Consider the following 26,253-nt stretch of genomic DNA (forward strand, 5'->3'; position numbering starts at 1 on the left):
TATGGACAATGAGCTCAGAATAACAGGATTACTATAAATGGCCTTGCATGCAAGTATCTGCTACCCAATCTAATCTTTCCATTGTAACCAAACAGAAAAACCCAGCCACCTGGAAAGGTAGCTTTTTGAGGTCCACATAGGAAGGAAGAGGAGGAGGAAGAGGAGGAGGAGGAGGAGGAGGAGGAAGAGGAGGAGGAGGAGGAGGAAGAGGAGGAGGAAGAGGAGGAGGAAGAGGAGGAGGAGGAGGAGGAAGAGGAGGAGGAGGAGGAAGAGGAGGAGGAGGAGGAGGAGGAAGAGGAGGAGGAGGAGGAGGAGGAAGAGGAGGAGGAGGAGGAGGAGGAAGAGGAGGAGGAGGAGGAAGAGGAGGAGGAGGAGGAAGAGGAGAAGAAAAAATCTAACCACTTATTTACTTAGTTCAGTCTTCAAAAGGAGTAACTCCTCTCAATTTCTGGAAGGCAGGGCAGTCTGAAAATATAAAAACAAATCTTTTCATTTGGCAGTTCTGAGTCTCACAACCAAACTTCTGATGGCAGACCATGAAGACAAAGAGCAAACTAATCTAGTAAAAGCCTCTCCTCTGCTCCCAGCCATCTTTATTTTTAGGACATTCTCTGGCAGTTCTAGTATCAAATGATTGCTATACTGAGAATATGTAAGCTGGCAGGTGTCTAATACCAATCCTACCATCTGCTGCTCACCCAGATGCTTACATTTAAACTGGGAAAAAGTCCATGAAGGGAGTAGGAGCTAATGGCTCATCTTAAACCAGATCTCCTACTTTTAGCGATCTCAAAACAAAACAAAACCAAAAATCCTCTAAGTTAGGATTATTTAAATCTTCCCAGATAGAACCTTTTATCAAAGAAATTCTCAATCCTACTTTAATGAATTCTACTTTTGTTGTAAATAATGGTACAGAAAATTAAGCTGTCCTTTTTCTCAGAATAAATCACTTATACATTTTTAATAGAAGTGGAACAGTAAAACTGAGAAAGAGACGGCAGGGACAGGCGATTCTGGCCAGAAGTTGCCTTTACGACTGTGGTAGTAATGACTGACTGGTCTGACTTGAAAAGGAACATCCAGGGGCGCCTGGCTGGCTCAGTCAGTTAAGCGTCCGACTTCAGCTCAGGTCATGATCTCGCAGTCAGAGAGTCTGAGCCTGGTGTCGGGCTCCGTGCTGACAGCTCAGAGCCTGGAGCCTGTTTCGGGTTCTGTGTCTCCCTCTCTCTGCCCCTCCCCAGCTTGTGCTCTCTCTGTCTCTCTCAAAAATAAATAAACATTTAAAAAATTTAAAAAAAGAAAGAAAAGGAACATCTGGTACCATTTTCATCAAGGTGAAAGGTTCAAATCGAAGGATAATGGGACTGTGGGGGACAGAAATAATGAGTAAAAGAAAAAAGCACCATCAGTACAATCAGTGTCTTTAAAAGTTGAATGGATGAAAATAATTGGGAATAATTAATAACCAATGGGTACTCAGGGGTTGCTCAGGAACACCAAAAAGATGACTAGAACCATCGGAGGAATGGCTCTCATTCAGTCTGTGGACACCAAAACCAACCGTCCAGCCTCCAAGCCTCCCTACTATGGTAACTGGCAACTCTATGGTAATACCACCCACTTTCACCATGACTTCTTTTCCCTTTCTTTCATATTCACATCTACTCAGGTACCAAGTCTTATTTTTCCTTTAAAACACTTCTGAATATAGTATTACATTAATAAGGATACTCACCTCAGCATGATTAAATGGTGGGACAGGGAGAGGAAACATTCTAAAATGTCCAACAATAGTGGAATGGCTAAAAATTATGGCACAGTCATATAATGAGATAGTCTGCAGCTGTTACAAATGTTGCTTCTAAGAGTTTATATTTATAATAGCATGGGTGGAGAAGACATTAAGTGGTCTCCTCAAACTCGTCTGCCTCTATGTAGTACCCACGAGGCTCGGGTGGGATCGGACCCCCAATCAACTCTCCCCTAACCCCCAGTGACTGGCTTAGTCCTTGGTTACTCGAACCAACCAAGCCAAATTTCAGGACTTTTGCTGGAGGTGAGGAGGGCACACTTCTCTCCCCCCTAATATTAGTATATCTTTTAGTCAAGGTCCCTGTGATAGGCACACTGAAAACCCGCCTCAGAACAAAGCTAATACGTGTAACAAGGCATAGCTACCAAAAAATTACGGAGACACTGAGCTGAGGCCCTGATCAAACCATATCTGATCTCTACCCAACCTTTGATCTTTCTGATAACATAAGCCTATATTTAGACCAGTGAGTAGCATATTCTGTTGTACACAAACAACAGCAGCTTAATGCAATGGAAAAATACCGATTTTTTAAGAGGCACTTTCACATATGGTATGATCTCTACTTTAAAAATGTCTAGAAGAATGATCATTAGAAAAGAAAAGCAAATATAAACAGTGATTATTTCTGGGTGGATTGGGCTAGATTTGGGCAGTGATCAGGAATCGTCACATATTTAATTGCAAAAAAAGACACTGCCATACTGATCCTTTTGAAACTCATATTCCATGTACACTCCAACCCTCTGTGAATACTACCACCTTTTTCTACCTATCCAGATCTTAGCCACTCAGGATCAGTGTTTCTCTTACTTCTTACCTTTAATCTCCAACAGCTACTTTCTCTGAATGTTCGATGCCTTCTCTGAATAGTTAACAGCAGCCAACTATTATAATCACCTCATTTATTGAACATCTGCTATAACACCAGCTACATCCTGGGAACTTTATGTAACTACACGTAAACATAACTGTTTCTGTATTAGTCACTTCTTTTCAACTAAATACTAAATTCCTGGAGGACAGGAATTGTTTTACATTTATGTTGAACTGCCTCAACACCTAGCATATTCTAAAATAAAGCAGAGGTTCGTAATACAGAGCCTTTTTATATACATTTGGAAGGCAGGAAATGGTTTTTAATAGATTTTCAAAGGTGTGACCTCCAAAAACAGGTTAAGAAGTACTACGACAGAGATTCAGCAAACAGTTCTTACATCAATAACTAAACAGACCACCAGGAAGCCAAAGATTCCCAGGGAAAATAGCCTGTGATAGACACCAGTCAGAAGAAGTCCCATTTTGGTATATTACAAGGCTTTAGGAATCTCACAGAGATAGTACTCTGATGAAATGGAGGCAAACAACTTCCCCTTGACAACTGACAGCACTGTTAATGGTCTCTCTCCACTGGACTTAGGGAGAAGTACCTGTGTTTTCAACCTTCTGTTCATACGAATTAGCTCTGTTTAACCAGAAATCATTTCAGCTAAAACAGGAAGCTTTACCTAGGTCTACCATAATAAGCACAACTGGGCTAATGATAAGTATAAAATTAACACAAGACTTTAGTACTTGAGTGTCTTACATGGGAATTCTCACTTGAATCTTTCATTTACAGGGCTAGGCTATTAGCTATAAATAAAAATTACATTCTACTGTAACCAATTTAGAAAGTCTACTCCAATGGATTCTAGCATTTGCCACAAAGGGTCACGATCCTATCCATCACTCTATTTTAAGACAGACAGTGAAATAGGAATTGCCTACAGCAGTTAAGTCACAGGGGTGATTCATGCTCCTCCAGGTTAAGGCTGCTTCTTGCCATGGAAGATACAGAAGGAAGTTACCTTGTGAGCAACGAGGTGGGTCCTGTTACCGTTTACTTAATTCACCCGTGGGTAGATTCTAAACCGTCCCCAATATTTTCAGTCAAACCTCTTCCTATGGTTTAGCATTAAAGCTGTTTTCCCCAATTAGCTAATCCTTCACTTTCCCACCTTGGTTAGCGGTACCAGGGTGTCCCAGCCTCAAAGCCCCCCAGTCTTCCTGCCCACCTGCACCTCTTGCCCAATGAAGGCGTTTCTCCCCCTGTAATGCCCTCTAGACTGCGACTCTCCTCTGCTCCTGAGGACTTATCCCATCAGCACCCTGGTGGGATACAACTACATAGTTGCAATTTTAAATACTTATGTATTTTTTTAATGTTTGTTTACTTTTGAGAGAGAGAGAGAGCATGAGCAGGGGAGGGGCAGAGAGAGGGAGATACAGAATCCAAAGCAAGCTCCGGCTCTGAGCTGCCAGCACAGAGCTCAACGTGGGGATTGAACTCACAAACCAGGATATCATGACCTGAGCCGAAGTCGGACACTTAGCCGACTGAGCCACCCAGGAGCCCCTACTTACGTATTTCAATTCACCTAATCCTCACAAAAATCAGGTGAGTACTGTCAGTATCCCCATTTTTCCAATGAGGAAATTTGGCACAAAGGAGTTAAAAAAACTTGCCCAACATCACTCACGGTAAATAGCACAGCTGAAGTCTAAACCCAGACTCTCTGGCTCCAGCCCTGGCTCTTCACCCCTATGCCCTATCTTGCCTCTAACCTTTCCCTAGTCAAAGTCATCTTTCCAAAACACAGCTGTGGTAATCTCACTGTTCTAGGACCTATTAGAAAATGCTGCTGTTAAATCAACATAAATGCCTGCCTTCTGATCAGCCCACAGTTCAAAATCTAAATCTGATCAAATTATGCTCAAATGCCTACCCTCCCACTCATTAGCTATGCAATTTCGCACAAGTTACTCAACCTCTCTGAGTTGCTATTAGGGCATTTGAAAATGCTCTCTCACTGAGCTGTTGAGAAGATTAAGGAGCAAAGTACCTGGTCCAAAGCCTGCCTGGCTCCCAAGACCATGAGCTCAGTAAGAGCTAATTTTCTTGCTCTAGCAAAGCTTTACTTTAGAAAGGCATCTCCATGTTCACATCATCTCTGGACTCCTGTTTCCTCCTACCCAGAAGGTTCTGATTGCTCAGATGGTAGCTACCATTTCATGCAGTACTTCTGAGTCCAAAATGACTTAGTTATAGTCCACAATCACTACATCTGAGTCTATGTTACGATAAATCCTCTAAATCACCATCTTATCAGAAGATGCATTTCAGAGAATGGTCTCCTTTACACACTGATTCACAGGGACACAGAGTCTCAACCAGCCCAACTCAGAGTCCCAAGCACACCGAAACAGTTGGCACATGTGCGCGCGCGCACACACACACACACACACACACACACACACACACACACACACACACAAAAGCTTGGGGACTGACCCAAACACAGTGTATGAAGAGAAAAATCTCAGGAATGTATTATGAGTTCCTTCATTTTACATCAACTTACCACCAGACAGTCCTGAGTTCAAAAGGGGATGTATCAAAACTATAAGTTATTTCAATGATTTTAAGTTAGAACAAGGAGTAGTAGCTTAAAGTTGTAGCAAAACTGGAGGTTTCTCACACTACAATGCCAGGACCCAAAGGTAAAATATTTAAGAAGGCAAATATAAATCTTATGTTGCTTTACTCAAGTTTAAGACTCTGATCAACCTTGTACTGAAAAAAAAACCCCATTTATTCCTTTGCTTCTTCTGAGCTCAGCTGCTTAGTCACCTCCCATGACTCCTGGGACAAGGGCTGGGGGGTGACAGGGGCTGGGTTGGTAAAAAAAAAAATGTGGACTTTCTGATTCGAGCCAACCAGCCTACTGAAGAATGGAACCAGTCATAACAGAGATGGTACTTAAGGACTCTCTAATCCACCTACCACTACTAGAAAAACGCAAAATATATGTAGTCCTTTTGCTTTAAGGATACCATTAATACAGAAGTCATCCTATTACTAATGAAGAGGCACAGACACCCAACACTTTTTTTAAATGTTTATTTATTTTTGAGGGAGAGGGGTGGCAGGGAGCAGGACAGAGGATCCAAAGCGGGCTCTGTTCTGACAGCTGAGAGCCAATGTGGGGCTTGAACTCACAAACTGTGAGATCATGACCTGAGCCAAAGTTGGACACTTAACCGACTTGAGCCACCCAAGCACCCCTGGAATTTTTTTAAACATTTTGTTTGTTTTAAATAGGCTCCATGCCCAGCGAGGGGCTTGAACTCCAGATCCTGAGATTAAGAGTTGCATGTTCTGCCGACTAAGCCAGCCAGGTGCCCCGTTAAAATTAATGCTTAACGTTGAAGCTTAGATCGACTCATAGATTCAATGGCTAAAGCCAGGCCACAGTAGAGATGCAAATTAATTATTTTGTGAATATCACAAGGCTACAATGTTAACACAGGTCAGTCACTGTTCCAGCTCCAAGTTTATCACCAGTATATGTACATTTCCAAGAGCTGGCTTCTACGGGTAAATTGAAAAGGAGGTATTAGTGCCTTGTTGGTTGAAACCCACTCCTCAGGGCCTAGAAGAACTGAAATGTCAGCCTATGAACAAATCAGAAGCTTGTCAGATCTGCCTGCATCACTCTCCCATGAAGATTTTCCAGAGTCCCACTAGGAGAGTACACTATTTATACCATTTGTTCATTCTGACTTCAGGATCGCATTTGGTTTGGGCCTGTTCCAGGTTGGCTACAGCTATGCCTGGCACCACAAAGCATGCCTCCACTCCTAGGTGTGTTGCTAATAGGAGGTCAGAAAGCATCCCTGGAAGCACAGGGACACAAGAGTTCAAACAATTGTCTGGAAGCAGAGTGTTCTGGCAAAATTTCAAAAACAAGAAATTCTTCCCACTTCCCCTCAACCCACCTCACTTTTTAGCAGTAAATTCAAGAGAACATCTGATAAGAAAAGACTCCTCTTCCTGAAATCCAGTGCTCTGTGAAGTTGTTCTCTGGCACATTCTTCACGGCTATGACTTGTGTAAATTATGTAAATCAGAACAAATCATCAGGGTTACTTCAAACTATTTCTTGGAAAATGTTTTCCTGTTTTATCCTTTCTTAAGTTTATTTATTTGAGAGAGCGAGCGAGCCCGCACGCATGTGTCATTTACCACCTATCTAATAGCACCCTAGAGGGTCTGGCAGTGCAAGTTGAATTCTGTCACATGTTTGGCTCCCTTCTCTGAATGCGGCCACCCCCATTTCCTCCTTCCCCTCCCTGTGTCCCTACCACCCTGTGTCATGGGTCATGGTGTCGGAGTCCCCTTGGTGCACACACAAGCAGAAGAGGGACAGTCAAGGGGAGGGAGGGAGAGAGAGAGAGAGGGAGGGAGGGAGGGAGGGAGGGATGGAGGGAGGGATAGAGAATGAGAGAGAATGAGAGAGAATGAGAGAGAGAGAGAATATGAATGAATATGAATGAATCCCAAGCAGGCTCTGTGCTGTAGTGCACAGCCCAAAGTGGGGCTCGATCTAAGGAACTGTGAGATCATAACCTGAGCCAATATAAAGAGTCTAATGCTTAACCAGCTGAATCACCCAAGCACCCCTCCTCTTTCTTCTTCCTCTTTCTTCTTCTTACACCTAAATAATAGAGAACAGGGGCGCTTGGGTGGCTTAGACCATTGAGAGTCCAACTTCAGCTTGGGTCATGGTCTCGTGGTTCGTGAGTTCAAGCCCCACACTGGGTTTGCTCCTTGTCAGCATGGAGCCTGCTTCGCATCCTCTGTCATCCTCTCTCTCTCTCTGCTTGTCCCCCGCTCATGCTCACTCTCTCTCAAAATTACACATTTTTTAAAAATAATAATAATAATAAAACAAAGGACAAACTCAAGAGAGAAAGCCTAAGTATTCAGAATCTCCTATAGCAATATTTCTTATATACCTAGGGACTATCTGCTGAAATAAATACCACAATGACTATGGATGGAATAAATGCCCCAAAACAAAAAACTGGAGGAAACTGGAAATGTTTTTTGGACAATAACTTAAAAATAAAACTGATTGAGTATTCTTTAGATTATATGCGCAGAAAAATGTAATTAAACTTTGCAAAGACTCCACAAAAAAGTAGCTAAGAAACCTAAGGCAATCGCAAAAAATAAGGGAATAGAAAATACAACAAAAATTCAAGAATTCTTATTTCTGGTCTGTATCACCTAAATTAATGCAAAAACAGCCGAGGCAACATAAGAACCAAGCCTGACCTCTGACAGTGCAATGCTGGTGATAACAAAGACAGTATCAACTATGGACTTAATTTGTACCGAGCAGGATGAAAGTGGTGTGGATTTCAATGCTTCCATTCCAACCCACTGAACTACCATATTGCTAGGCACTGTCAAGACAGAGACACAGAGCCCTACTGAGATATAGGGAATAGAAATACGCTGTGGCCAGATGTATACAATGGAGCCAAGGGGCAGTGGAGAGGGACCTGTTTGCTCTAGGTAATGAGGGAAGGATGGGAGATAGCCAAGATTACACTGGACGAAAAGAACGACATGACCAAAGACCAGAAGATGTAAAATAGCTCGGTGTTCAGGGAAACTATGCAACCAACTGAAACTTGACCAAATTTTGCTTAAAGATAGCATAAAGATGAACTGACCCATTATTTGACATTAATGGCAAAAGTATTCATCAACAGAACACTGTAGAGCTTTTTGGATGAGGATATTGTGCAAAATTTTAGAACAAGTTGACACAAAGAATCAAAATGACTCTACAAGAAGACTAAGACTTTCTCTAAGATTATTTACGTAACACAGTTCTGGGGAAAAAAAAACACAATAATTATGGTTTTTGAATTCAAAGAAATGCTGCCTCTGCTCTCTAGATGTACCTCAGATGCTGCTGTCTGCACATTTAGCTCAAGACCACATTACACATCCAGTGACACAAGGAACCCAAATTAGAAGGGAGAGAACTAGACTGGACAACCTCATATGTCATACCAGCAGAGCTAGTCTATGAGCACTCTTCTGGTCCCTCAATTTTCAAAAGAAAAGACAATACCAGGTGGCAACAAGTTCCGAGTATCTGCCTCTGCACAGGCTGGAAGTAGAGAGGGCGCAGGACCATGAAGAAGGGGGCTTGAGAAACCAAAAGTTCACAAGGAAAGGGAGGAGTACAGACAGGGAAAAACTCCTAAGAGAGAACCCACCCCAATTCTACCCCCAGCCTACAACAGTATTCTGCCTTCCCTCTCCCACACCAAGTCTGCCCCAGGGCCTCACCTCCAAGGACCAGAGTAACCCTGGACGCTTTTACAAGGAGAGAAGATAGGATTCCTGGAGTTCCAAGGTAAAACCCCAAATACTTTGAACACTAACAATGTTATCTAGGTAGGGACAATGTATAGCAGAGCTGGTCCAAAAACACTTCCTGCAACGATGTAAATATCCTATGTCTGCACTAATACAGTAGTCACTAGCCACGTGTAGCTGTTGAGATGTTGAAATACAGCCAATGCAAGTGAAGATGGAATTTTTTTTATTTGACACAATTTTTTCTTGTTTGTTTTTAAGTTTACTTCTTTTGAGCCCAAAACCCACGGAGCCTGACGTGGGGCTTCAACACACAAACCATGAGCCCATGACCTGAACCAAAACCAAGAGTCAGACGCTTAATCGACTGAGCCACCCAGGTGCCCCTAACTTAAATTAATAAATTTTAATAGTCATATATAGCTAGTGGCCACAGTACTGAACAGTGCAGCACTAAAGAGCAGGCATATGGAGACCCAACACTTTGTGTTCCAGCCTTAAAATGTTATTAGCATGTATTACATGAGAAATAACACCTTCCACAGAAACAAATGTATAAGTTTTAGAAAACTGTCACTAAGTAGGGACTTAAGAGACTACTTAATGGACTCAAGAGAATGTTAAACTTTCAGTGTGTGTATGTATATGTACTTTTTAGAATCTATGTACACAGGGGCTCCTGGCTGGCTCAGTCGAAAGAACATGTGCGACTCTTGATCCTGGGGTTATGAGTTTGAGCCCCATGGTGGGTGTAGATATTACTTAAATAAAAACAACTTAAAAAATAAAATAGGGGTGTATGGGTGGCTCAGTTGGTTAAGCGTCCGACTTTGGCTCGGGTCAACATCCCATGGTTCATGAGTTTGAGCACCAGATTGGGCTCTGCGTTGACAGCAAGGACCCTGCTTGGCATTCTCTCTCTCCTTCTTTCTGTCCCTCCCTGCTAACACTCTCTCAAAATAAATATTTAAAAATAAATAAGTTTTTGAGGTTGCCTGGGTGGCTCAGTCAGTTAAGCATCTGACTTCAGCTCAGGTCATGATCTCACAGTTCATGAGATCGGGCTCTGTACTGACAGCTCAGAGCCTGGAGCCTGCTTTGGATTCTGTGTCTCCCTCTCTTTCTGTCCCTCTCCTGCTCACAGTCTTTCTCTCTAAAATAAATAAACATTAAAAATATTTTTTCTGGGGCGCCCAGGTGGTTCAGTCGGTTAAGCATCTGACTTCAGCTCAGGTCATGATCTCACGGTTCGTAAGTTGAAGCCCCGCGTTGGGCTCTGTGCCGACAGCTCAGAGCCTGGAGCCTGCTTGGGATTCTGTGTCTCCCTCTCTCTCTGCCCTTCCCCTCCTCACACTAAGTAAACTTAAAAATAAATAGTTCCTTCAAGGGGGTTGTGGTGTCAGAGACACAAAATTTGAGTTTAAAGACACTTACCTAGATAAGGTCTTACCTAAATAAAGAAGGGTCATAATTACTCTGAAGATCCTGCACGTGCCACGCTATTACCAATATGGCTCACATCTACTTTTATAACTGCCAAATACAAGGAAAGGCCATTAACTATCCAGGTTTAAGTATTCTAGGACAACTCCCAACATCTCTTCAGGGCTGAGAGCAAGCTCTACTAATGTTAGAAACAGAAGTTCTCAGTAAATCAAGCATATCTGGATGGACAAATTGATCCTGAGCATTTCTAAATTATGTCGAAAAGGGGCGCCTGGGTGGCACAGTCGGTTAAGCGTCCGACTTCAGCCAGGTCACGATCTCGCAGTCCGTGAGTTCGAGCCCTGCGTCGGGCTCTGGGCTGATGGCTCAGAGCCTGGAGCCTGTTTCCGATTCTGTGTCTCCCTCTCTCTCTGCCCCTCCCCCGTTCATGCTCTGTCTCTCTCTGTCCCAAAAATGAATAAACGTTGAAAAAAAAAATTTAAATTATGTCGAAAAAATTTTCAATACTCGTGTTTCACTAAGTCTGTTTCATTCAGAATATCCAGTGCATACCTCTGGCACAGCTCTTAAAACAGCGTATTACTAAATATTATGTATATTTTGAACCCTTTGCACTAAGCATAGTACCCTTCACGTAGGACATACTCAGTAATTTGTCATGATTTACCAAGATACTGGATAAGCAGTTGTAAGAATTCACCAAAATTCCACAATTATCATGACACACTCGAGGAAAAAATAATTCACCAACTAGACCTAATAGACATCTCTTTCTTTCCTTTCCTTTTTTCTTTCCTAATCTCTATGTCTGTCATGGGGCTTGAACTCATGACTCTGAGATCTAGAGTCACATGTCGTACCATCTGAGCCAGCCAGGCCCCGCCTACCAGACATCTATGGAACTCTACCCAACAACAAGAGAATAAACACTCATCTCGAATGTGCAGAACATTTTTCAGCATCATTTGTGAGGCAACAAAACAAGCACCAATAAACTTAAAAAGACTGAAATAATTCAAAGTATGTTCTACATGCACAATGAAATTATAACAGAATTCAACACCAGATGGAATTCTGGGAAATTCACAAATATGTGGAAATTAAACAACACACTTCTAAATAACCAGTGGGTCAAAGAAAAAAACAAGGAAAATAAGAAAATACTTTGAGATGAATGAAAAAAAATAACTGCATACCAAATTTATGGGATGCAGCTAAGGCAAAATTTAGAGGGAAATTTATAGCTGTAAATACCACAGTTCACTCCAAATGGAGGTTGCTATTATTTTATGTATAAAACTCAAAACCTAAACCTCAAAGCAGGTAATACAAGAATAATTTCTCATCAGGTTATTTGAGAATATGGAGATGAGAAGCATGCCCTTTTGGCTAGGCCTTTAGTATCTAACTGGATAGGTATTTGTTCTTTCTGCCACACCAGTAACCTAAATTGGGGAAAACCAATAATGCAATTAATCTCAAGAAAAGACCTGTAGGGATACTAGTTTCCACTTCTAGCACTAAGTGGCCATTAGTCACAAATTCACCTGGATATCTCATATGGACAATATTAACACAGTTTTAGAAAACTGACACCAATTTCAGGTTCAAGATCTACTGTGATTCAGCTTTATCATGTCACTTGGAGAAAGTAGTAATCATTATGATCTTCTCTAACAGCCTGGCATAGAAATCCTTTGAGCTACTGCTATTTTCAAAAGAGGTACACTTCAACAGAAACCCTGTCCTTGCTTCCGTAAGGTGAAGTACCTGCTTATTTTCATTATTAAAATTTTGAGTATGGTTTCAAAGTGTTTCTCACTGTATCTGGAAAGCATTAAAAAAGTAACTGTGGCTATATTCATTAATTTTTTTTTTCCTGAAAGGTGACAGAAAACCTGACCAATGAGTTTCCTTTTTTACATTTTCTAACAATAAATGCAACATTTATTTATTTAATTTCAAAACAAAAACAGTTATCTGGGTGACAGGAGTATGGCCCAACTCTCTTTTACACTTTTCTATTAAATAATTCTAATAAGTGTTTAAAAAGAATAAAATGAGGGGCATCTGGGTGGCTCAGTCGGTTGAGTGTCCGACTTCGGCTCAGGTCACGATCTCATGGCTCGTGGGTTCGAGCCCCACATCGGGCTCTGTGCTGACGGCTCAGAGCCTGGAGTCTGCTTCCGATTCTGTGTCCCCTTCTCACTCTGCCCCTCCCTCGCTCATGCTGTCTCTCTCTCTCTCTCTCTCTCTCAAGAATAAATAAAACAGTAAAAAATATTAAAAAAAAAAGAATAAAATGAAGACACCTGATTTTTAATGCATAATAGATTAACTAGAAACCATTAATAACTTCAAACCTTTTTGTCTTAATTTTACTTTTCTAAGCTACACATTCTATTAAAGTTGATAAATAACAAAATGTCAGTTTGATTAGACCTAAATATGGACAAAAGGAGAAATGAATAATTAAACCTCTGAGAAGTGCAATTTGGCTGCATTAGTAATTTTAATCCAGTTTGAAAACTGATTTAAGTGAACATTAAATATGTAGGAAAGCACATAACATTACTTTCATATCACTTGTCTGGAAAAGATGAGTGGGAAATAACTAGATCTGGGTGGCAAGACCAGTTTCAGGGCCAAACTATTCATAAGGAAAAGGGCTGAGCATGCTTCTAGTTCACAGCCACACATTCTACACAAAGCCTGTGCAATAGTCCTAGATGATGTGGAGGATGCTTGGACTTCCAAACCAAGAGGAGTAAAACAAAAAACATAGAACATAAAACATAAAACAAATTTGCTCCACAAGGCTGTACAGTGTTTTTTTCCCTCTTGTTAAGAAAGCAAAACAGGCCTACCAATGTTTGTTGATTTGTAAACTGACATTTGAAAAATTATTGTGGTGGTGTTTTTTACTGCTTTTCTGGTTATGAAACAAATGTTTACAAAAACATCAATTATAGAAATACATGCTACAGAAAATGAAAATTCACCATAATCTCAAATATCCAGAGAAAACCGTTACCAACAGTTTTTCTTCTTCATACTGCAGTATATGTAAGGTGAGGATGCTTCAGCAAGTCATTCTACCTTTTTGTTAAAAGCTCTCAGCAGAAGGTCCTGGCTCGAAAGAGCTCAACATTTACAGCATCAACTAACAAAACCTGGTTTGTTTTTCTAAACATAAGTTACCATGGATGATTTCCTCTAGAAGGGTTTCATTTAGGCAAAGTAAAACAGAATTAAAACTACACCTACAAGAGATGCCTGGCTGGCTCAGTCAAAAGAGCCCACAATTCTTGATCTCAGCGTTGTGAGTTTAAGTCCCATGTTGGGTGTAGCCATTACTTAAGTAAATAAATAAACTTAAAAGTAAAATAAAATAAAATAAAACTACATCTATGAATACATACCAAACTTCTCAGCTATCAAAATTACTTATTAACCTGACACAGCTATAAAAGCAGATTAGGGGCACCTGGGTAGCTCAGTCAGTTAAGTGTCCGACTCTTGATTCTGGCTCAGGTCATGATCTCACGGTTTAGGAGTTCAAGTCCTGCCCTGGGCTCCAGGACTGACAGAGCAGAGCTTGCTTGGGATTCTCTCCTTCTCTCCCTCTCTCTATCTGCCCATCCCCCCCTACACACATGGCGCTCTCTCTCTCTCTCTCTCTCTCAAAACAAATAAACTTAAAAATAAATAAAAGCAAATTATCAGAAGAAGGAATAGCACAAAATAAAATGTGCCTCAGAAAATCTATGTGCTGTTGTCAAGTATCTTAGATGCTGAGTGGAGATTCCCTTGCTTCACACATCTGGTTCCACTGTCAAACTGAAATAATGTTCTGTGTTAAAGGAGACTGAAGCATGAAGCAGACATTAGCTGTGCTATTATTATGTATTCTGGCTATGCAGTATGAGCCATTGTCATTTAACCAAAGTCAAGCAGGTAATCTGTTCAGCCCTTTTGGGAAGTAGATCATATACACCAAGAACCTCCTTTGAAATTATGAACAAAATTATCATCAGAAACAAGGTAAATATCAGCAATAGGGAAATAGTTAAGTCTATTATGATCGTTAACTTTAAAAGTACTTAATATCAAACCATTACAAATAATCAGTAAAACTGGGATGCCTGGGTGGCTCAGTCGGTTAAGCATCTGACTCTTGATTTCAGCTCAGGTCAGGATCTCATGGTTCCAGAAATTAAGGCCTGAGTTGCTGGCAGCTCAGAGCCTGCTTAAGATTCTCCGTCTCCCTCTCTGCCCCTCCCCTGCTCATGTTCACTCTCAGAATCAATAAATATTTTTTAAAAAATCAATAAAACCAATATGGGAAAATGGTAACATATGTTGTATTTTAAGTCTACTACAGTTACAGCATTACGAAAATGTATATGTAATAATAAAACCTAGAAGAGATCTGAAATCATGAAATTACAGGGGGAGGGGAACATGCAGGATTCTGAGCTTCCTATTTTTTTCTATGAATGTATATTAACGTAATTTTAAATGTTAAACTAAAGTGGAAATATTGCTAATAAAATGCTATAAATATATTTTCCCCTAGCAATCCATTTTAAACCATACTTCTCAAAAATAAAAATAAAAAATAAACCATACTTCTCTATGAAAATAAAGGTCTATGCGAGAATAACACAAAGACGACAGGCAATAACCTATTTTCTCACTGATAACACATGCTCCCCTCTATTTCTCTGCAAAGCCTACAGTTTCAAGGTTCAAAATTTCCCCTCACTTTATAACTAATTTGATGCTTTTTTGTATTTTTCAAAAGCAAAGTTCTACAGAAGGCTTTTGTCATTTTGCTAACCCTAGGTTTTAAAAGTCCGCTGTTAAAGAATAAACTAGTTAAAAATTAACAACAAAAATAGACATTAAAGAGGTATTAGAAACAAAAAGCAAGCAAGCTATTGTTAAAGTGAGAAAATACTTCCAATATTTTACCCACAACCCTCAGCACCTGTTGGGGTAAAAATATCCGGACAGAAAACATAAGAACTGATGCTAGAAATGGGACACAAGTAGGCTCTAAGCTTTCCTATAAGGTAAAGAAGGAAACATGTTAAAGCCGTATTTAAGCATCTCTAAGATTTTAGAAAGTTGTTTGGGGGGAATATCCGCCTATTTCTGGCACTGAGACCAGAAGAGAATCTTTTCTCGCCGAGGACACTTACAAACAGTGAAAGACTCCTTAATACCCCTACAGTAAATAAAATAATGAACTTTCCCAAGGCTGTTTCTCACCTATCTCAATGTTGGCCAACAGCACAACACTAAAGCTCCATTCAGCCAAGAAGTCTACAAAAGGAAGGCCCCCAGCAGAATGCTGGGCAGGTGCCCATTTCCTTGCTTTTGGGCTCAATCCTGAGGGAAACCAAAGACTTTAAGGATGGAGAAACCACTTGTCTTCCACACAACCCTCCACCAATGCCACACTTTTAGCTGAGCTCTACAACAAGGTTTAAACAGTTCTGACTTTGAGGTAATGTCAAGACAAGAACCTGGGGGCGCCTGGGTGGCGCAGTCGGTTAAGCGTCCGACTTCAGCCAGGTCACGATCTCGTGGTCCGTGAGTTCGAGCCTCGCGTCGGGCTCTGGGCTGATGGCTCAGAGCCTGGAGCCTGTTTCCGATTCTGTGTCTCCCTCTCTCTCTGCCCCTCCCCCGTTCATGCTCTGTCTCTCTCTGTCTGAAAAATAAATAAACGTTGAAAAAAAAATTAAAAAAAAAAAAAAAAAGACAAGAACCTGGCTGGTTTTATGGGTAGAGTCATGTGACTTAACCTGAGCCAGCAGTTGGACTGACATCTTATCAAAGCTGTGTACCTGAATAACATGAATAAAATTAATGGCAGGGGCACCTGGCTGGCTCAGTCGGTGGAGGGTGCGACTCTTGATCTTGGGGTCATTGAGTTCAAGCCCCTCCTTTGGCGTAAAGATTACTTAAATAAACAAACAAACCTTTTTAAAAACTAATCAAGGGGCGCCTGGGTGGCGCAGTCGGTTAAGCGTCCAACTTCAGCTCAGGTCACGATCTTGTGGTCCGTGAGTTCGAGCCCCGCGTCGGGCTCTGGGCTGATGGCTCAGAGCCTGGAGCCTGTTTCCGATTCTGTGTCTCCCTCTCTCTCTGCCCCTCCCCCGTTCATGCTCTGTCTCAAAAATAAATAAACATTAAAAATTAAAAAAAAAAAAAAACTAATCAAAAAACAAAACTAATGGCAGCTAGCCTTGTTGTCTACTTTAGTCCAATCACAGCATTAAGTACACTAACATATTAGCTTTTTAAATCTTCATTGTGACTCTAGGAAGGTAGGTGTTCTTCGTTCCATTTTACACATGGTTGAACCAAAGCACAAAGTAAATCGCCCAGGATCAAAATGCCAGCTCTCCCAACGGCTGAGTTGGGATTCAAAGCAGCTAGGTCTAGCCTGGAGTGTTGGAGTACGTGTTCTTTATCACAATACTACAGATGTCTCTCATTCCACATCCACAAGGAGGTGAAACTGAGAGGCCAGTTTCACCAAACTTGCCAAAAGGACCAAGATTTTCCTTGAAGTCATTTTGAGTCACTTTTTAAAATGTCTCTAAGTTTTAGGACACTGACACACAGTGAATTTCAGCCTAAAGATTTAAAAGCACGTTAAGTCTCAGCTATTAAAAAAAACCCAACTGGGGCACCTGGTGGCTCTGTTGGTTAAGAGTCCAAATCTAGACTTCAGGTCACGATCTCAATTGGTGAGAACGAGCCCCAAGTCTGGCTCTGCACTGACAATGCAAAGCCTCCTTGGGATTCCCGCTCTCTCCCTCTCTCTCTGCCCCTCCCCTGCTCGCACAAATGCGAGCTAGCTCTCTCAAAAAAAATAAATAAACATTAAAAAACAAATAAATCTTGGGGGCACCTGGGTGGCTCAGTCGGTTAAATGTCCGACCTCGGCTCAAGTCATGATCTCACGGTTCGTGGGTTTGAGCCCCGTGTCAGGCTCTGTGCCTACAGCTCAGAACCTGGAGCCTGCTTCGGTTTCTGTGTCTCCCTCTCTCTACCCCTCTCCTCGCATTCTGTCTCTCTCAAAAATAAACAAACATTAAAACAAAACAAACATGCTGACCAGAGCACTTTAACTTCCCGGAATATTCGTCAAATAAAATGGATACAAAATGGTAACTACTATTTCAATATAACTTTTTTAATTTTTTTAAAAATATTTATCCATTTTTGAGAGACAGAAAGAGACGGAGTGTGAGCAGGGGAGGGGCAGAGAGAGACAGAGGCACAGAATCCGAAGCAGGCTCCAGGCTCTGAGCTGTCAGCACAGAGCCCAACATGGGGCCAGAACACTCAAATCTTGAGATCATGACTTGAGCCAAAGTTGGATGCTTAAGGGACAGAGCCACCCAGATGCCCCATAACTTTATTGTTTTCATAAAACTATAAATTGATTAAAGTAAGACAAAAGAGTACAAAAGAAGAAGGAAAAAAAATCACCTGAAATCAAGCCCCTTGGAGGTTACCACTGTTACCTTTTAGAGGACCATTCAGAAAGTCCACGTACTTAGCAAGCAAACAGAAATACCCCTAATGGGAGCTCCCTCTCCAGTTTGACCTCATTTGGGAATGAAAAGGCCCTACAGGGTGGCAGTTAAGAACACAGAATCTGGATCCGAACCGGTCTGAATCTGAATGCTAACTGGTGAACTCGGGCCACTTACTGAACCTAACCCTCACATCCCTCATCAGTAAAATGGGAATAACAGCATCTTTGTTAAGATTCTTTGGAGGGCTGAAAGGGAATGGAAGTAAAATACTTAGCTTCCTGCAAGGACATCCTGAGCACTCAATGTACTAGTCACATTACTACTTTTTAAAAAAAGATCCACTTAAACACTTCTCTGTGCCAAGTGTAGACATTCTGTGTTGACATAGATTTACACCAACATTAACACCTTCATAGCATTCCATCTCACGGCACGATAACCTGCTTACGTAGCGTCCTAATGATGGGCTACCTAGGTTTGGGGTTTTGGTGGTTTTTGGTTTTTTTTTTTTTTGTAATATGGTTAATTCCATCAATTTAAAGATGCCTCTTTTTACACATTTTAACATGTCTGAAATGCATCATGTTTCATAATTTAACTGCAAAAACTTATTTTCCAGGTGGTACATATATTAATTGAAGTAAATATCCTATGTCTACATTTACACAAACTTGTTTGAGAATTTTCTTAGAATAAATTTTTAAAAGTAGAATTGCTGGGTCGTTTCATGTTCTGATACGTGTCAGCAAGACACCATTAAGAAAAATTGTATTGTTGGGGCACCCGGGTGGCTCAGTCGGTTAAGAGTCCAACTTCAGCTCAGGTCATGATCTCATGCCTCATGAGTTCAAGCCCTACATCGGGCTTGCTGCTGTCAGCTCAGAGCCTGGAGCCTGCTTCCCATTCTGTGTCTCCCTCTCTCTCTCTCTCTCTCTCTCTGCCCCTCCCGTGCTTGTGCTCTGGCTCTCTCTGTCTTTTTCAAAAGAAATAAACATTATAAAAATTTTTTTTAAGAAAAACTGCATTATTGGTACAAACCTCCGCTGGCAGAAGGTGACAGAGCCCGTTTCTCCACATGCTGGCCAACACAAGGTGGGGTCAATTTTTATCATCTTTGCTAATCTGACAGGCAAAATGACCTCATTTTCTCCACTTCTTTCACTATTGAAGTCAATTTACTTTAGACAGGATGTCCAATAAGTCACTCAGTAGAAGAGTGCCACAAGCCGGCTGTCCAGGCCTGGCAGGTGAGCAAAGCAGGTCTGCTGATGCCTCACATTTCTGGGCTACTCACACCTGACAGTTAAAAGGAGCAGTAACGTGCTGTCGGAGGGAGCATCGCAGCCAGACCTGAGACCAAGCCCCAGCTTTGCAACTTACTGCACTGTGTGAACCTGAGCAACTTACTTCACTTGTGAGCCTGTTTCTGCAGGTGTAAGATGAGGCTAACGAGGGCCAACCTTTTAGTACCCAAACTAGAAATAATGTACGACTTTGGGGCATAGTAAATGCTCCATAAATGGGAGCTATTCAAACCGAAAGACCCCCCGAGGGAACACTGTATTTCCTTACTCATTTCTTCCTCTAAACAGGGATGACTGGTCTTCAGCCAGGCCCCCAGAAGGAGCCCTGTATGGGAACCGAAATCTCATTCTTAGCACCTACGTGGAAACAGTCCATTCAGATGACGGGGGAAAAATGCGTACAGTCAAAGGCAAACAAATCATTTGTTCTAAGAGAATTCAAATCATCCTCATACATAAAAATTAAATGCAAAATTCTGGTTTTAGTCAACAAGATCAGTAAGAATTCTTATCAACAGGCAGAGAAATGCTTCCACCAAGCAGACCGATACCAGGAATTTGAAACAGTTCCTTATTAAGTACTTTAAATCCCATCCTGTGTTTAATCATTCAAATACCTGAAATGAGACTCCTGTACCCAAATTCAGGAGTTCTAGCGGCTGTGAAAACTATTACCAATTCAACCCCAGTTCAGATTCCTGACTTCTCAGGAACAGGCTCAGTGGGCATTCTTCTCTCAGCTACACGGATGTATTCCAAATGTCCCCAGCAGAAATTCCATTATTTCCCCCCCCCCCCCCCCCCCCCCCCCCCCCCCCCCCCCCCCCCCCCCCGGCATCTCTCAACGCCATCCACCCCCGACCTTTGTTCCTAGCCTCTGACACCTATGCAGGCACTTGCCTCCCAGGCGGCTAACTGCAACCTTCCAGGCTGGGGCTCCAGGCTTCCCTCCTATCACAGAACACTTCCCTCATCAGCTAAAAGCCTTTAAAGGCTTAAAGACAGATCAAATTCTTACTCTTTTTTCTTATCTTGCTCCAATCCTACCTTCTTTTCTACTATGGCACAGTCTTCAACCCCATTCTAGCATTCCTATCTCAAACACAAGCACCCACTCCCCCTCACCATCTCACGAGGTCGGGTTTAAGTCACACACCCTCCAACCATCATTCTCAGACTTCAGCTCTTACCAATCTCTGCCCTTCCTACATTATTACTCTGGCAGTCACAGTGTGTGACACAACTCGGCATTCCATTAAATAAATACCAGTTCCTTACTGGGACTCCTGGATGGTTCAGTCGGTGGAGTCTGACTCTTGATTTCAGCTCAGGTCATGATCTCACAGAGTGTGAGTTCGAGCCCCACATCGGGCTCTGTGCTGACAGCTCAGAGCTTGGAGCCTGCTTCAGATTCTGTGTCTGCGCCCCCCCCCCCCCCCATGCTCTGTCTCTCTCAAAACTAAAGAAACATTTAAAAAAAATAAAAAACAAAAAACCCAGTTCCTTACTAAGTACTTACTAAGAGTTGTGATCTTGGATCATTTAACCTCTCTCGGCCACTTCCTCATCTAAAAAATAAAATCTAAATTAAGACCTTTTAAAAGGTCCTCACCTGTTCTAAAAATCCTCTACTTTTGTATACTGCCATATCCTGTTTCACATATTAATTTCACTTCTCATATTTGATTTTAGAGGTCCTGAAGGGAGAAAGTATAACCTGTATTTCTTCCCCAACTTTCAAAGCAACTTATCCCAGGGTGTGGCTAAAGAAGATGCTCAGTAAATGTGACATTAAAACGGTCATCTGCACCAAGATAGAACGCTTCAAAGAGCCGAGTGTGAAGCCAAGACCTATTTCTTTCTTTCTTTAAGATTTTTAAGTAATCTATACACCCAGCGCTGGGCTTGAACTCACATCCCAGAGATCAAGAGTCACGTGCACCGAGCCAGCCAGGCACCCCTCAAGGCCAATTTCTAAAGCAGTCTTGAAAACTGATAAAGGTAGTTAGTGCCAAATGAGCAGAAGACACCTAGACGACCCACTGCTGGTTCTCTTCTAGAATCAAAGGTCTGCCTTGACAGCAAAGAAAAGCCACCAACTCTAGAAAGGAATGAGCACAGGTTGGAGAGCTCAAAATGGTCTCTTAATTCGTACGCAGCACTGCCTGAAGCACAGGCACATAAGCCCCTAAATGACAGATCTACCTCGGAGGTAAGCTCAGATGTGTTATGCGCTATAGGGGAGAGGATTCAGGGGCCTTGTCTGGTGGAGAACCCCTGGGACTATCTGAAGCCTGCACTACAACGGCAGGGAAATTTAGGTTCATTTCAGCCACGCAAGGCTGAAAATTGCAACAGACCAATTCCTTCCATTTCTATGCCCCAGTGCCCTTCTTCTCCTCCCCTCCAAAAAAAAAAAAAAAAACAAAAAACCACACACACACAGACAAGGGACAGTAACAAAGGAGATATATTGAAGCATTCAGTTCTATTTTAGGTTTCCAGTGAAATGTTTTCATTTTTGTCTCTTTTCTCAGAGCAGCACGAGTCAACATGTAGAAAGAAAGTAAAGAAGTGGTCTGCTGGAGGATGGGGTCCACATTAACCAAAGTTAACCAGGCGCTCCAAGACAGTGAGAGGATGTAATCTTCCTGAACTCTACTCGGAGGCAAAGGGCTAAGCCCTTTTCTAGGGCATTATCTTCAAATAAAATGTATTCGATGCCCATATGTACACACACCCTCCCTTAGCAAAAGAGGGCAAATATAGCCCTATTTCAATCATGTCAAACTGGTCAATGCTATTCCAGCCACTTATAAACATGCTTTGGCTCACAACTAACATCCTTAAGAGCTATCAAATCAAATCAAAGCCACTCAAATGAAACCAGTTACTCCCTGAATAATCAAATGGAGAAAACACTGCTTTTTAAAATAACAGTTCTTAAGACAAAGCAATGTCCCTCCTCTTCACTCAGCTGTTCCACAGAATCATGAGACAAAGGGCAACTACTGTATTAGCACTTTTTTTTTTCTTTTTGGAGTAAAGCCACAAGATTACTAACAAACAGCTAACGGTCACCATTCAAGAGTAATAATGACATTATGACTTCATATGCCAGTTATCTACCAAATTGGAAAGAAGCAAATATATGTATTTTTCTCTTCCCAAAGAAAATCTGAAAGTAAATGTGAGCACTCTGACTCACTTTCTCTCCCAACAGAACAATTTCTGGGGGAATGTTAAACAGTACCCTCTTCTCTAATTATAGGATGGGAGAGAAGGGTTTCACACTTGTTCGTGAGCTTACCAACTGAAGCTGGAGAACTTACAAGATCCTCATGGTCTAGGTCTAGGATAAACTTCAGTGTTAACACTCAGGGAAAAGCTCTTGCCTAAAAACTCTTAAAAATAGACCTCAAATCCTTAGTTTTGTTGCTTTAGTGCTAAATATGTAACAGGGTAAACGTAGAGGAAAATATGAACTACCAGGCTTCTAGGTTTAAGTTTCCTGGGTAAGCTTAATGGAGAAATCTACGTTTGTATTGGGGGGCGGCAGGGAAGGCCCCACTGGGTTTCGTACAAGCAACAGATATGGGTAGTTGAACAGCCAACTGTTTAAATTCCACTATAGTTAATGTTCGCTGTTATACTGGTTTCAGGAGGACAATATTCGAGTAGCCAATCTTCTGATGATACAAGCTGGTTATCTGTTGAAAACAGTAATCACCTATGAACACATCAAATTACTCCTCTGTACACCAATGAAAGAGTAATTTAATAGTTCAAGTTATGTCTGGTCCCTCGCTCTGACTTCTAGTTAAGAAAACAGAAACAGAACACATATATTACCCTAAAACCTATAGCTGGTTCTGTCTGCTAACAATTCAGTGCTGACTTGGAGAATACCCTGAGAAAGCTGGGCATCACAAAAAACAGTTCTGAAAAGAACACACTTTCCTTCTCTTTCAAGGGCTCTTCAATATTGCCTTCTAGGAAATACAACCTAACATCAAGAAACTACTGAGCAGGTAACTTCAGAGTTGAACTCTATGCCTCCGGCAAAGAGAACAAAATAGTAGCTGCCCACAGGTCTGAAGGACTCAAAAGAAAAAGAAAAACAAAAAACAAAAAAACCCGTCCTTCTATAGGGGATATTTCTACATTTCCACTTTGTTCCTCTTTGTAAAATTCTCATAATTTTCATTCAGGGGTAACAAATGGGTGGCAAACCCCCAACCATCAGACTAGGCTCAGAGGAAAAAAATGTCGGAAGTTGAGACGCAGTGAACATGCAAACACTCAACTTCAGGTTCTCCTCATGCAGAGCTGACACATTATTCGATAACACCCACCCTTGTAAAAATAAATTACATACCCAAAAGGGCAAGCTGCTGCCGTCAATTGGGTAAACAACATAATTACCATGTGCCAGGTGGAAAGTGAATCCTCGTGTAAATAGTTTGGGCTCAGAATGAGCTGCAAACTGTAAAGAAGCTGATTTTTAAACTGTCAGCAGGTTTCTTTTGTGCAATTAGAGTTTAACACAGGGTAATTGCTCAAGTTTCTTTTGAGAATATCGCCCTGTGACTTGTACAACAACGCAACAAACCTCAGGATTTAGAACTCCACTAGTTTTCTCACAAAGAATAAAACTACACTGAGGTTCTTTAATGAGTTTTGGCATATAACCGCCTCTCAAAACTAGAGGAAATTAATTTCTAACCAACTAGCATCATGTTCCAGAATGCAAAATCTTGACTGTGTAAGGTAAGACTGAGTGCTTTTACATAAATACTTCAAGTTTAAGTCTTTAAAAAAAAAAAAAATCCCCTAATGCTTAATAAAACTGCAAAATGTATCAGGCTACTCCGATACTTCCTTGTGACAATCACGCTGCTCTGACTTTACGTGCAAACAACAAGCAAATAGAGATACTGGAGGCATTCACACAAAGGCAGTTAAAGACCATACATCACACCAACCGTCTTAAGTCATATTTAATATTCCACTCAGCATCTATCTCAGCTATCCAGAGCGCGCCCGATGGTAAATGGTCAACGCGGGCACTGAGAGAGGAGGAGCTCGGCTTCTTTGTGTGTTATCAGGGTAAACGAAGGTAGGGGAGTACAAGGGGAGGCCATCTCAGCATCTGCGTGGCATCACACTTACCTTGAGGATGTCCCCCCTTTTGAAGCTCAGCTCGTCGTCAGCGGTAGCTTTGAAGTCATATTTGGCGATGGCTTCCATTCTGGGCGCCGCTCAGTGCTCAGCAGCCTGAAGCCGGGGGAAGGGAGTCTTCCCTGCCGAAGCCACCCAGCGCCCTGGGCTCGGCCTCGCCGCTCTCTCGGGACCGGCTCGTGCACTCCGGGACACACAATGCCGCCCTGAATCACAAGAGGGACGGTTGAGAGAAGTGGCCAGCACCGAAGGCGGCCCCGCCCTGCCAATCTGCCTGCCGCCCCAGCCCCCACGCCCCCTGGCTCGGCCCGCCTCCCTCCCTCGCAGGCAGGAGCCCCGATCGCCTCCTTCCTCTTCGCAGGCTCGGCCCCCAGGCGACTGACAGGCCCGCCGGCCAATGGCGGCAGGCGCTCGAGCTGTTCCCGCACACACTTCCTCTTCCTTCCCGCTGGGTGTGCGCGGTGTTCAGGAGGAGCCGGCTGAAGACCCTCTCGGTCTCCGCCTCTCCTCCCTCGCCCCTGGCGCTCTCTGCTCCTCCGGCCGAAATGCAGTCCACCCAAAGACAGGCCTCGCCCTGCGGACGGCACCCAGCCTTTCCCGGTTACACAGGCCTATCTCCTTCCTTTCCCCCTGCCGACCTTTCTGGTGTTCTGAAAATGTTCGGTCCCGTATCCAGTCAAAAGCAAGCAATTGTGGCTTTGGTCTTCAGCTGCTTTATTTCACTGTTCTCGGAAACTAACCTCGGTCTGCTCCTAGGAAAGCAGGTCAAAGTGAATCTAGGAACTACTTTTTAAAATTCAATTTGCTGTTCTGAGCAAGGCAGCTCTCCCTCGATCGCTTCCAGACTGATCGGCAAGCTCAGGTAACCAGAAATAGAGGAGATCCAGCTCTGACGCTTGAAAAGGCTCCAGCCTTTTGTTGAAGACCTGCTCTTGCCTAAGGCTCCTTCTCCCCTGAAGACCCCCAAGACTCTGGACTCCAAAGAGCCCCTGAAATAGAGGTCCAAAGTTCAGCAATTCCAGAAGAAGCTTCTACATCACTTCTCACTACCCTAAGGAGCAAAGCTTAAATCCTAACTACACTTGAAAGGAATCCCCTTTTCCGAATCTGAGCTGCCAGATGTCTTATCCGGGGGAAAGAAAGTGCAGGGAGATGGTGCCAGGAAGTCTAACAAATCTCTCAGTCAACCTGAGAACAGCTGCTTCTCTCAGCACCAAAGGAATACTAAGATGAACCAAGTTGCATTTTTGCAGGTAAAGATTCTGTAATAACCCTTAGGTAGTGTACTAGGTGATGGTGAACTGTGGGCAGTACAATCACTGTTGTAAAAAAAAAAAAAAAAAAAAAAAAAATCTCCAGGCACCAATACGGCCACAACCTAGACCTTTGTGTAACTAAAGGAAAATAAAGCCCCATTTCTGTCTTCAGTTACTGTTTTCATACAGGCTAAATAAAAGCAGAAAACAACACGGGACACTGGCAGAATGGGGACAGATTATTTATAGTGACACCGTTCTCGGATAATTACCACCTAGCAGAGAGCTCATCTGAGGGGCATGGGTGATTATCATCCTTTGTTCTAAAGTTAACAATTGGGGCATTAATCAGGCATAGCTACAAAAGGACTAAGCAGTAAATCAGCTGGGAATATTAAGATTAGAAGAAAATGAGCATTACCAAAGAGGACAGAAATCACCTAGTAATAAAAAGTCCTTTAGT

The 26,253-nt window shown here is 42.3% G+C and overlaps 1 protein-coding gene across 1 annotated transcript in view; it reads right to left on the reverse strand.

Moving 5' to 3' along the window:
- GRB2 (growth factor receptor bound protein 2) overlaps positions 1 to 26,253 on the reverse strand; it is a 73,146-nt gene that overhangs the window by 40,303 nt on the left and 6,590 nt on the right. Inside the window, exon 2 of the mRNA XM_023243990.2 lies at positions 24,526 to 24,740. Coding sequence (XP_023099758.1) covers positions 24,526 to 24,603 — 78 coding nt within the window. The 5' untranslated portion in view covers positions 24,604 to 24,740. The remainder of the gene's footprint in view (positions 1 to 24,525; positions 24,741 to 26,253) is intronic.

This window comes from Felis catus, chromosome E1, assembly GCF_018350175.1.
Source record: "Felis catus isolate Fca126 chromosome E1, F.catus_Fca126_mat1.0, whole genome shotgun sequence".
Classification (NCBI taxonomy): Eukaryota; Metazoa; Chordata; class Mammalia; order Carnivora; family Felidae; genus Felis; species Felis catus.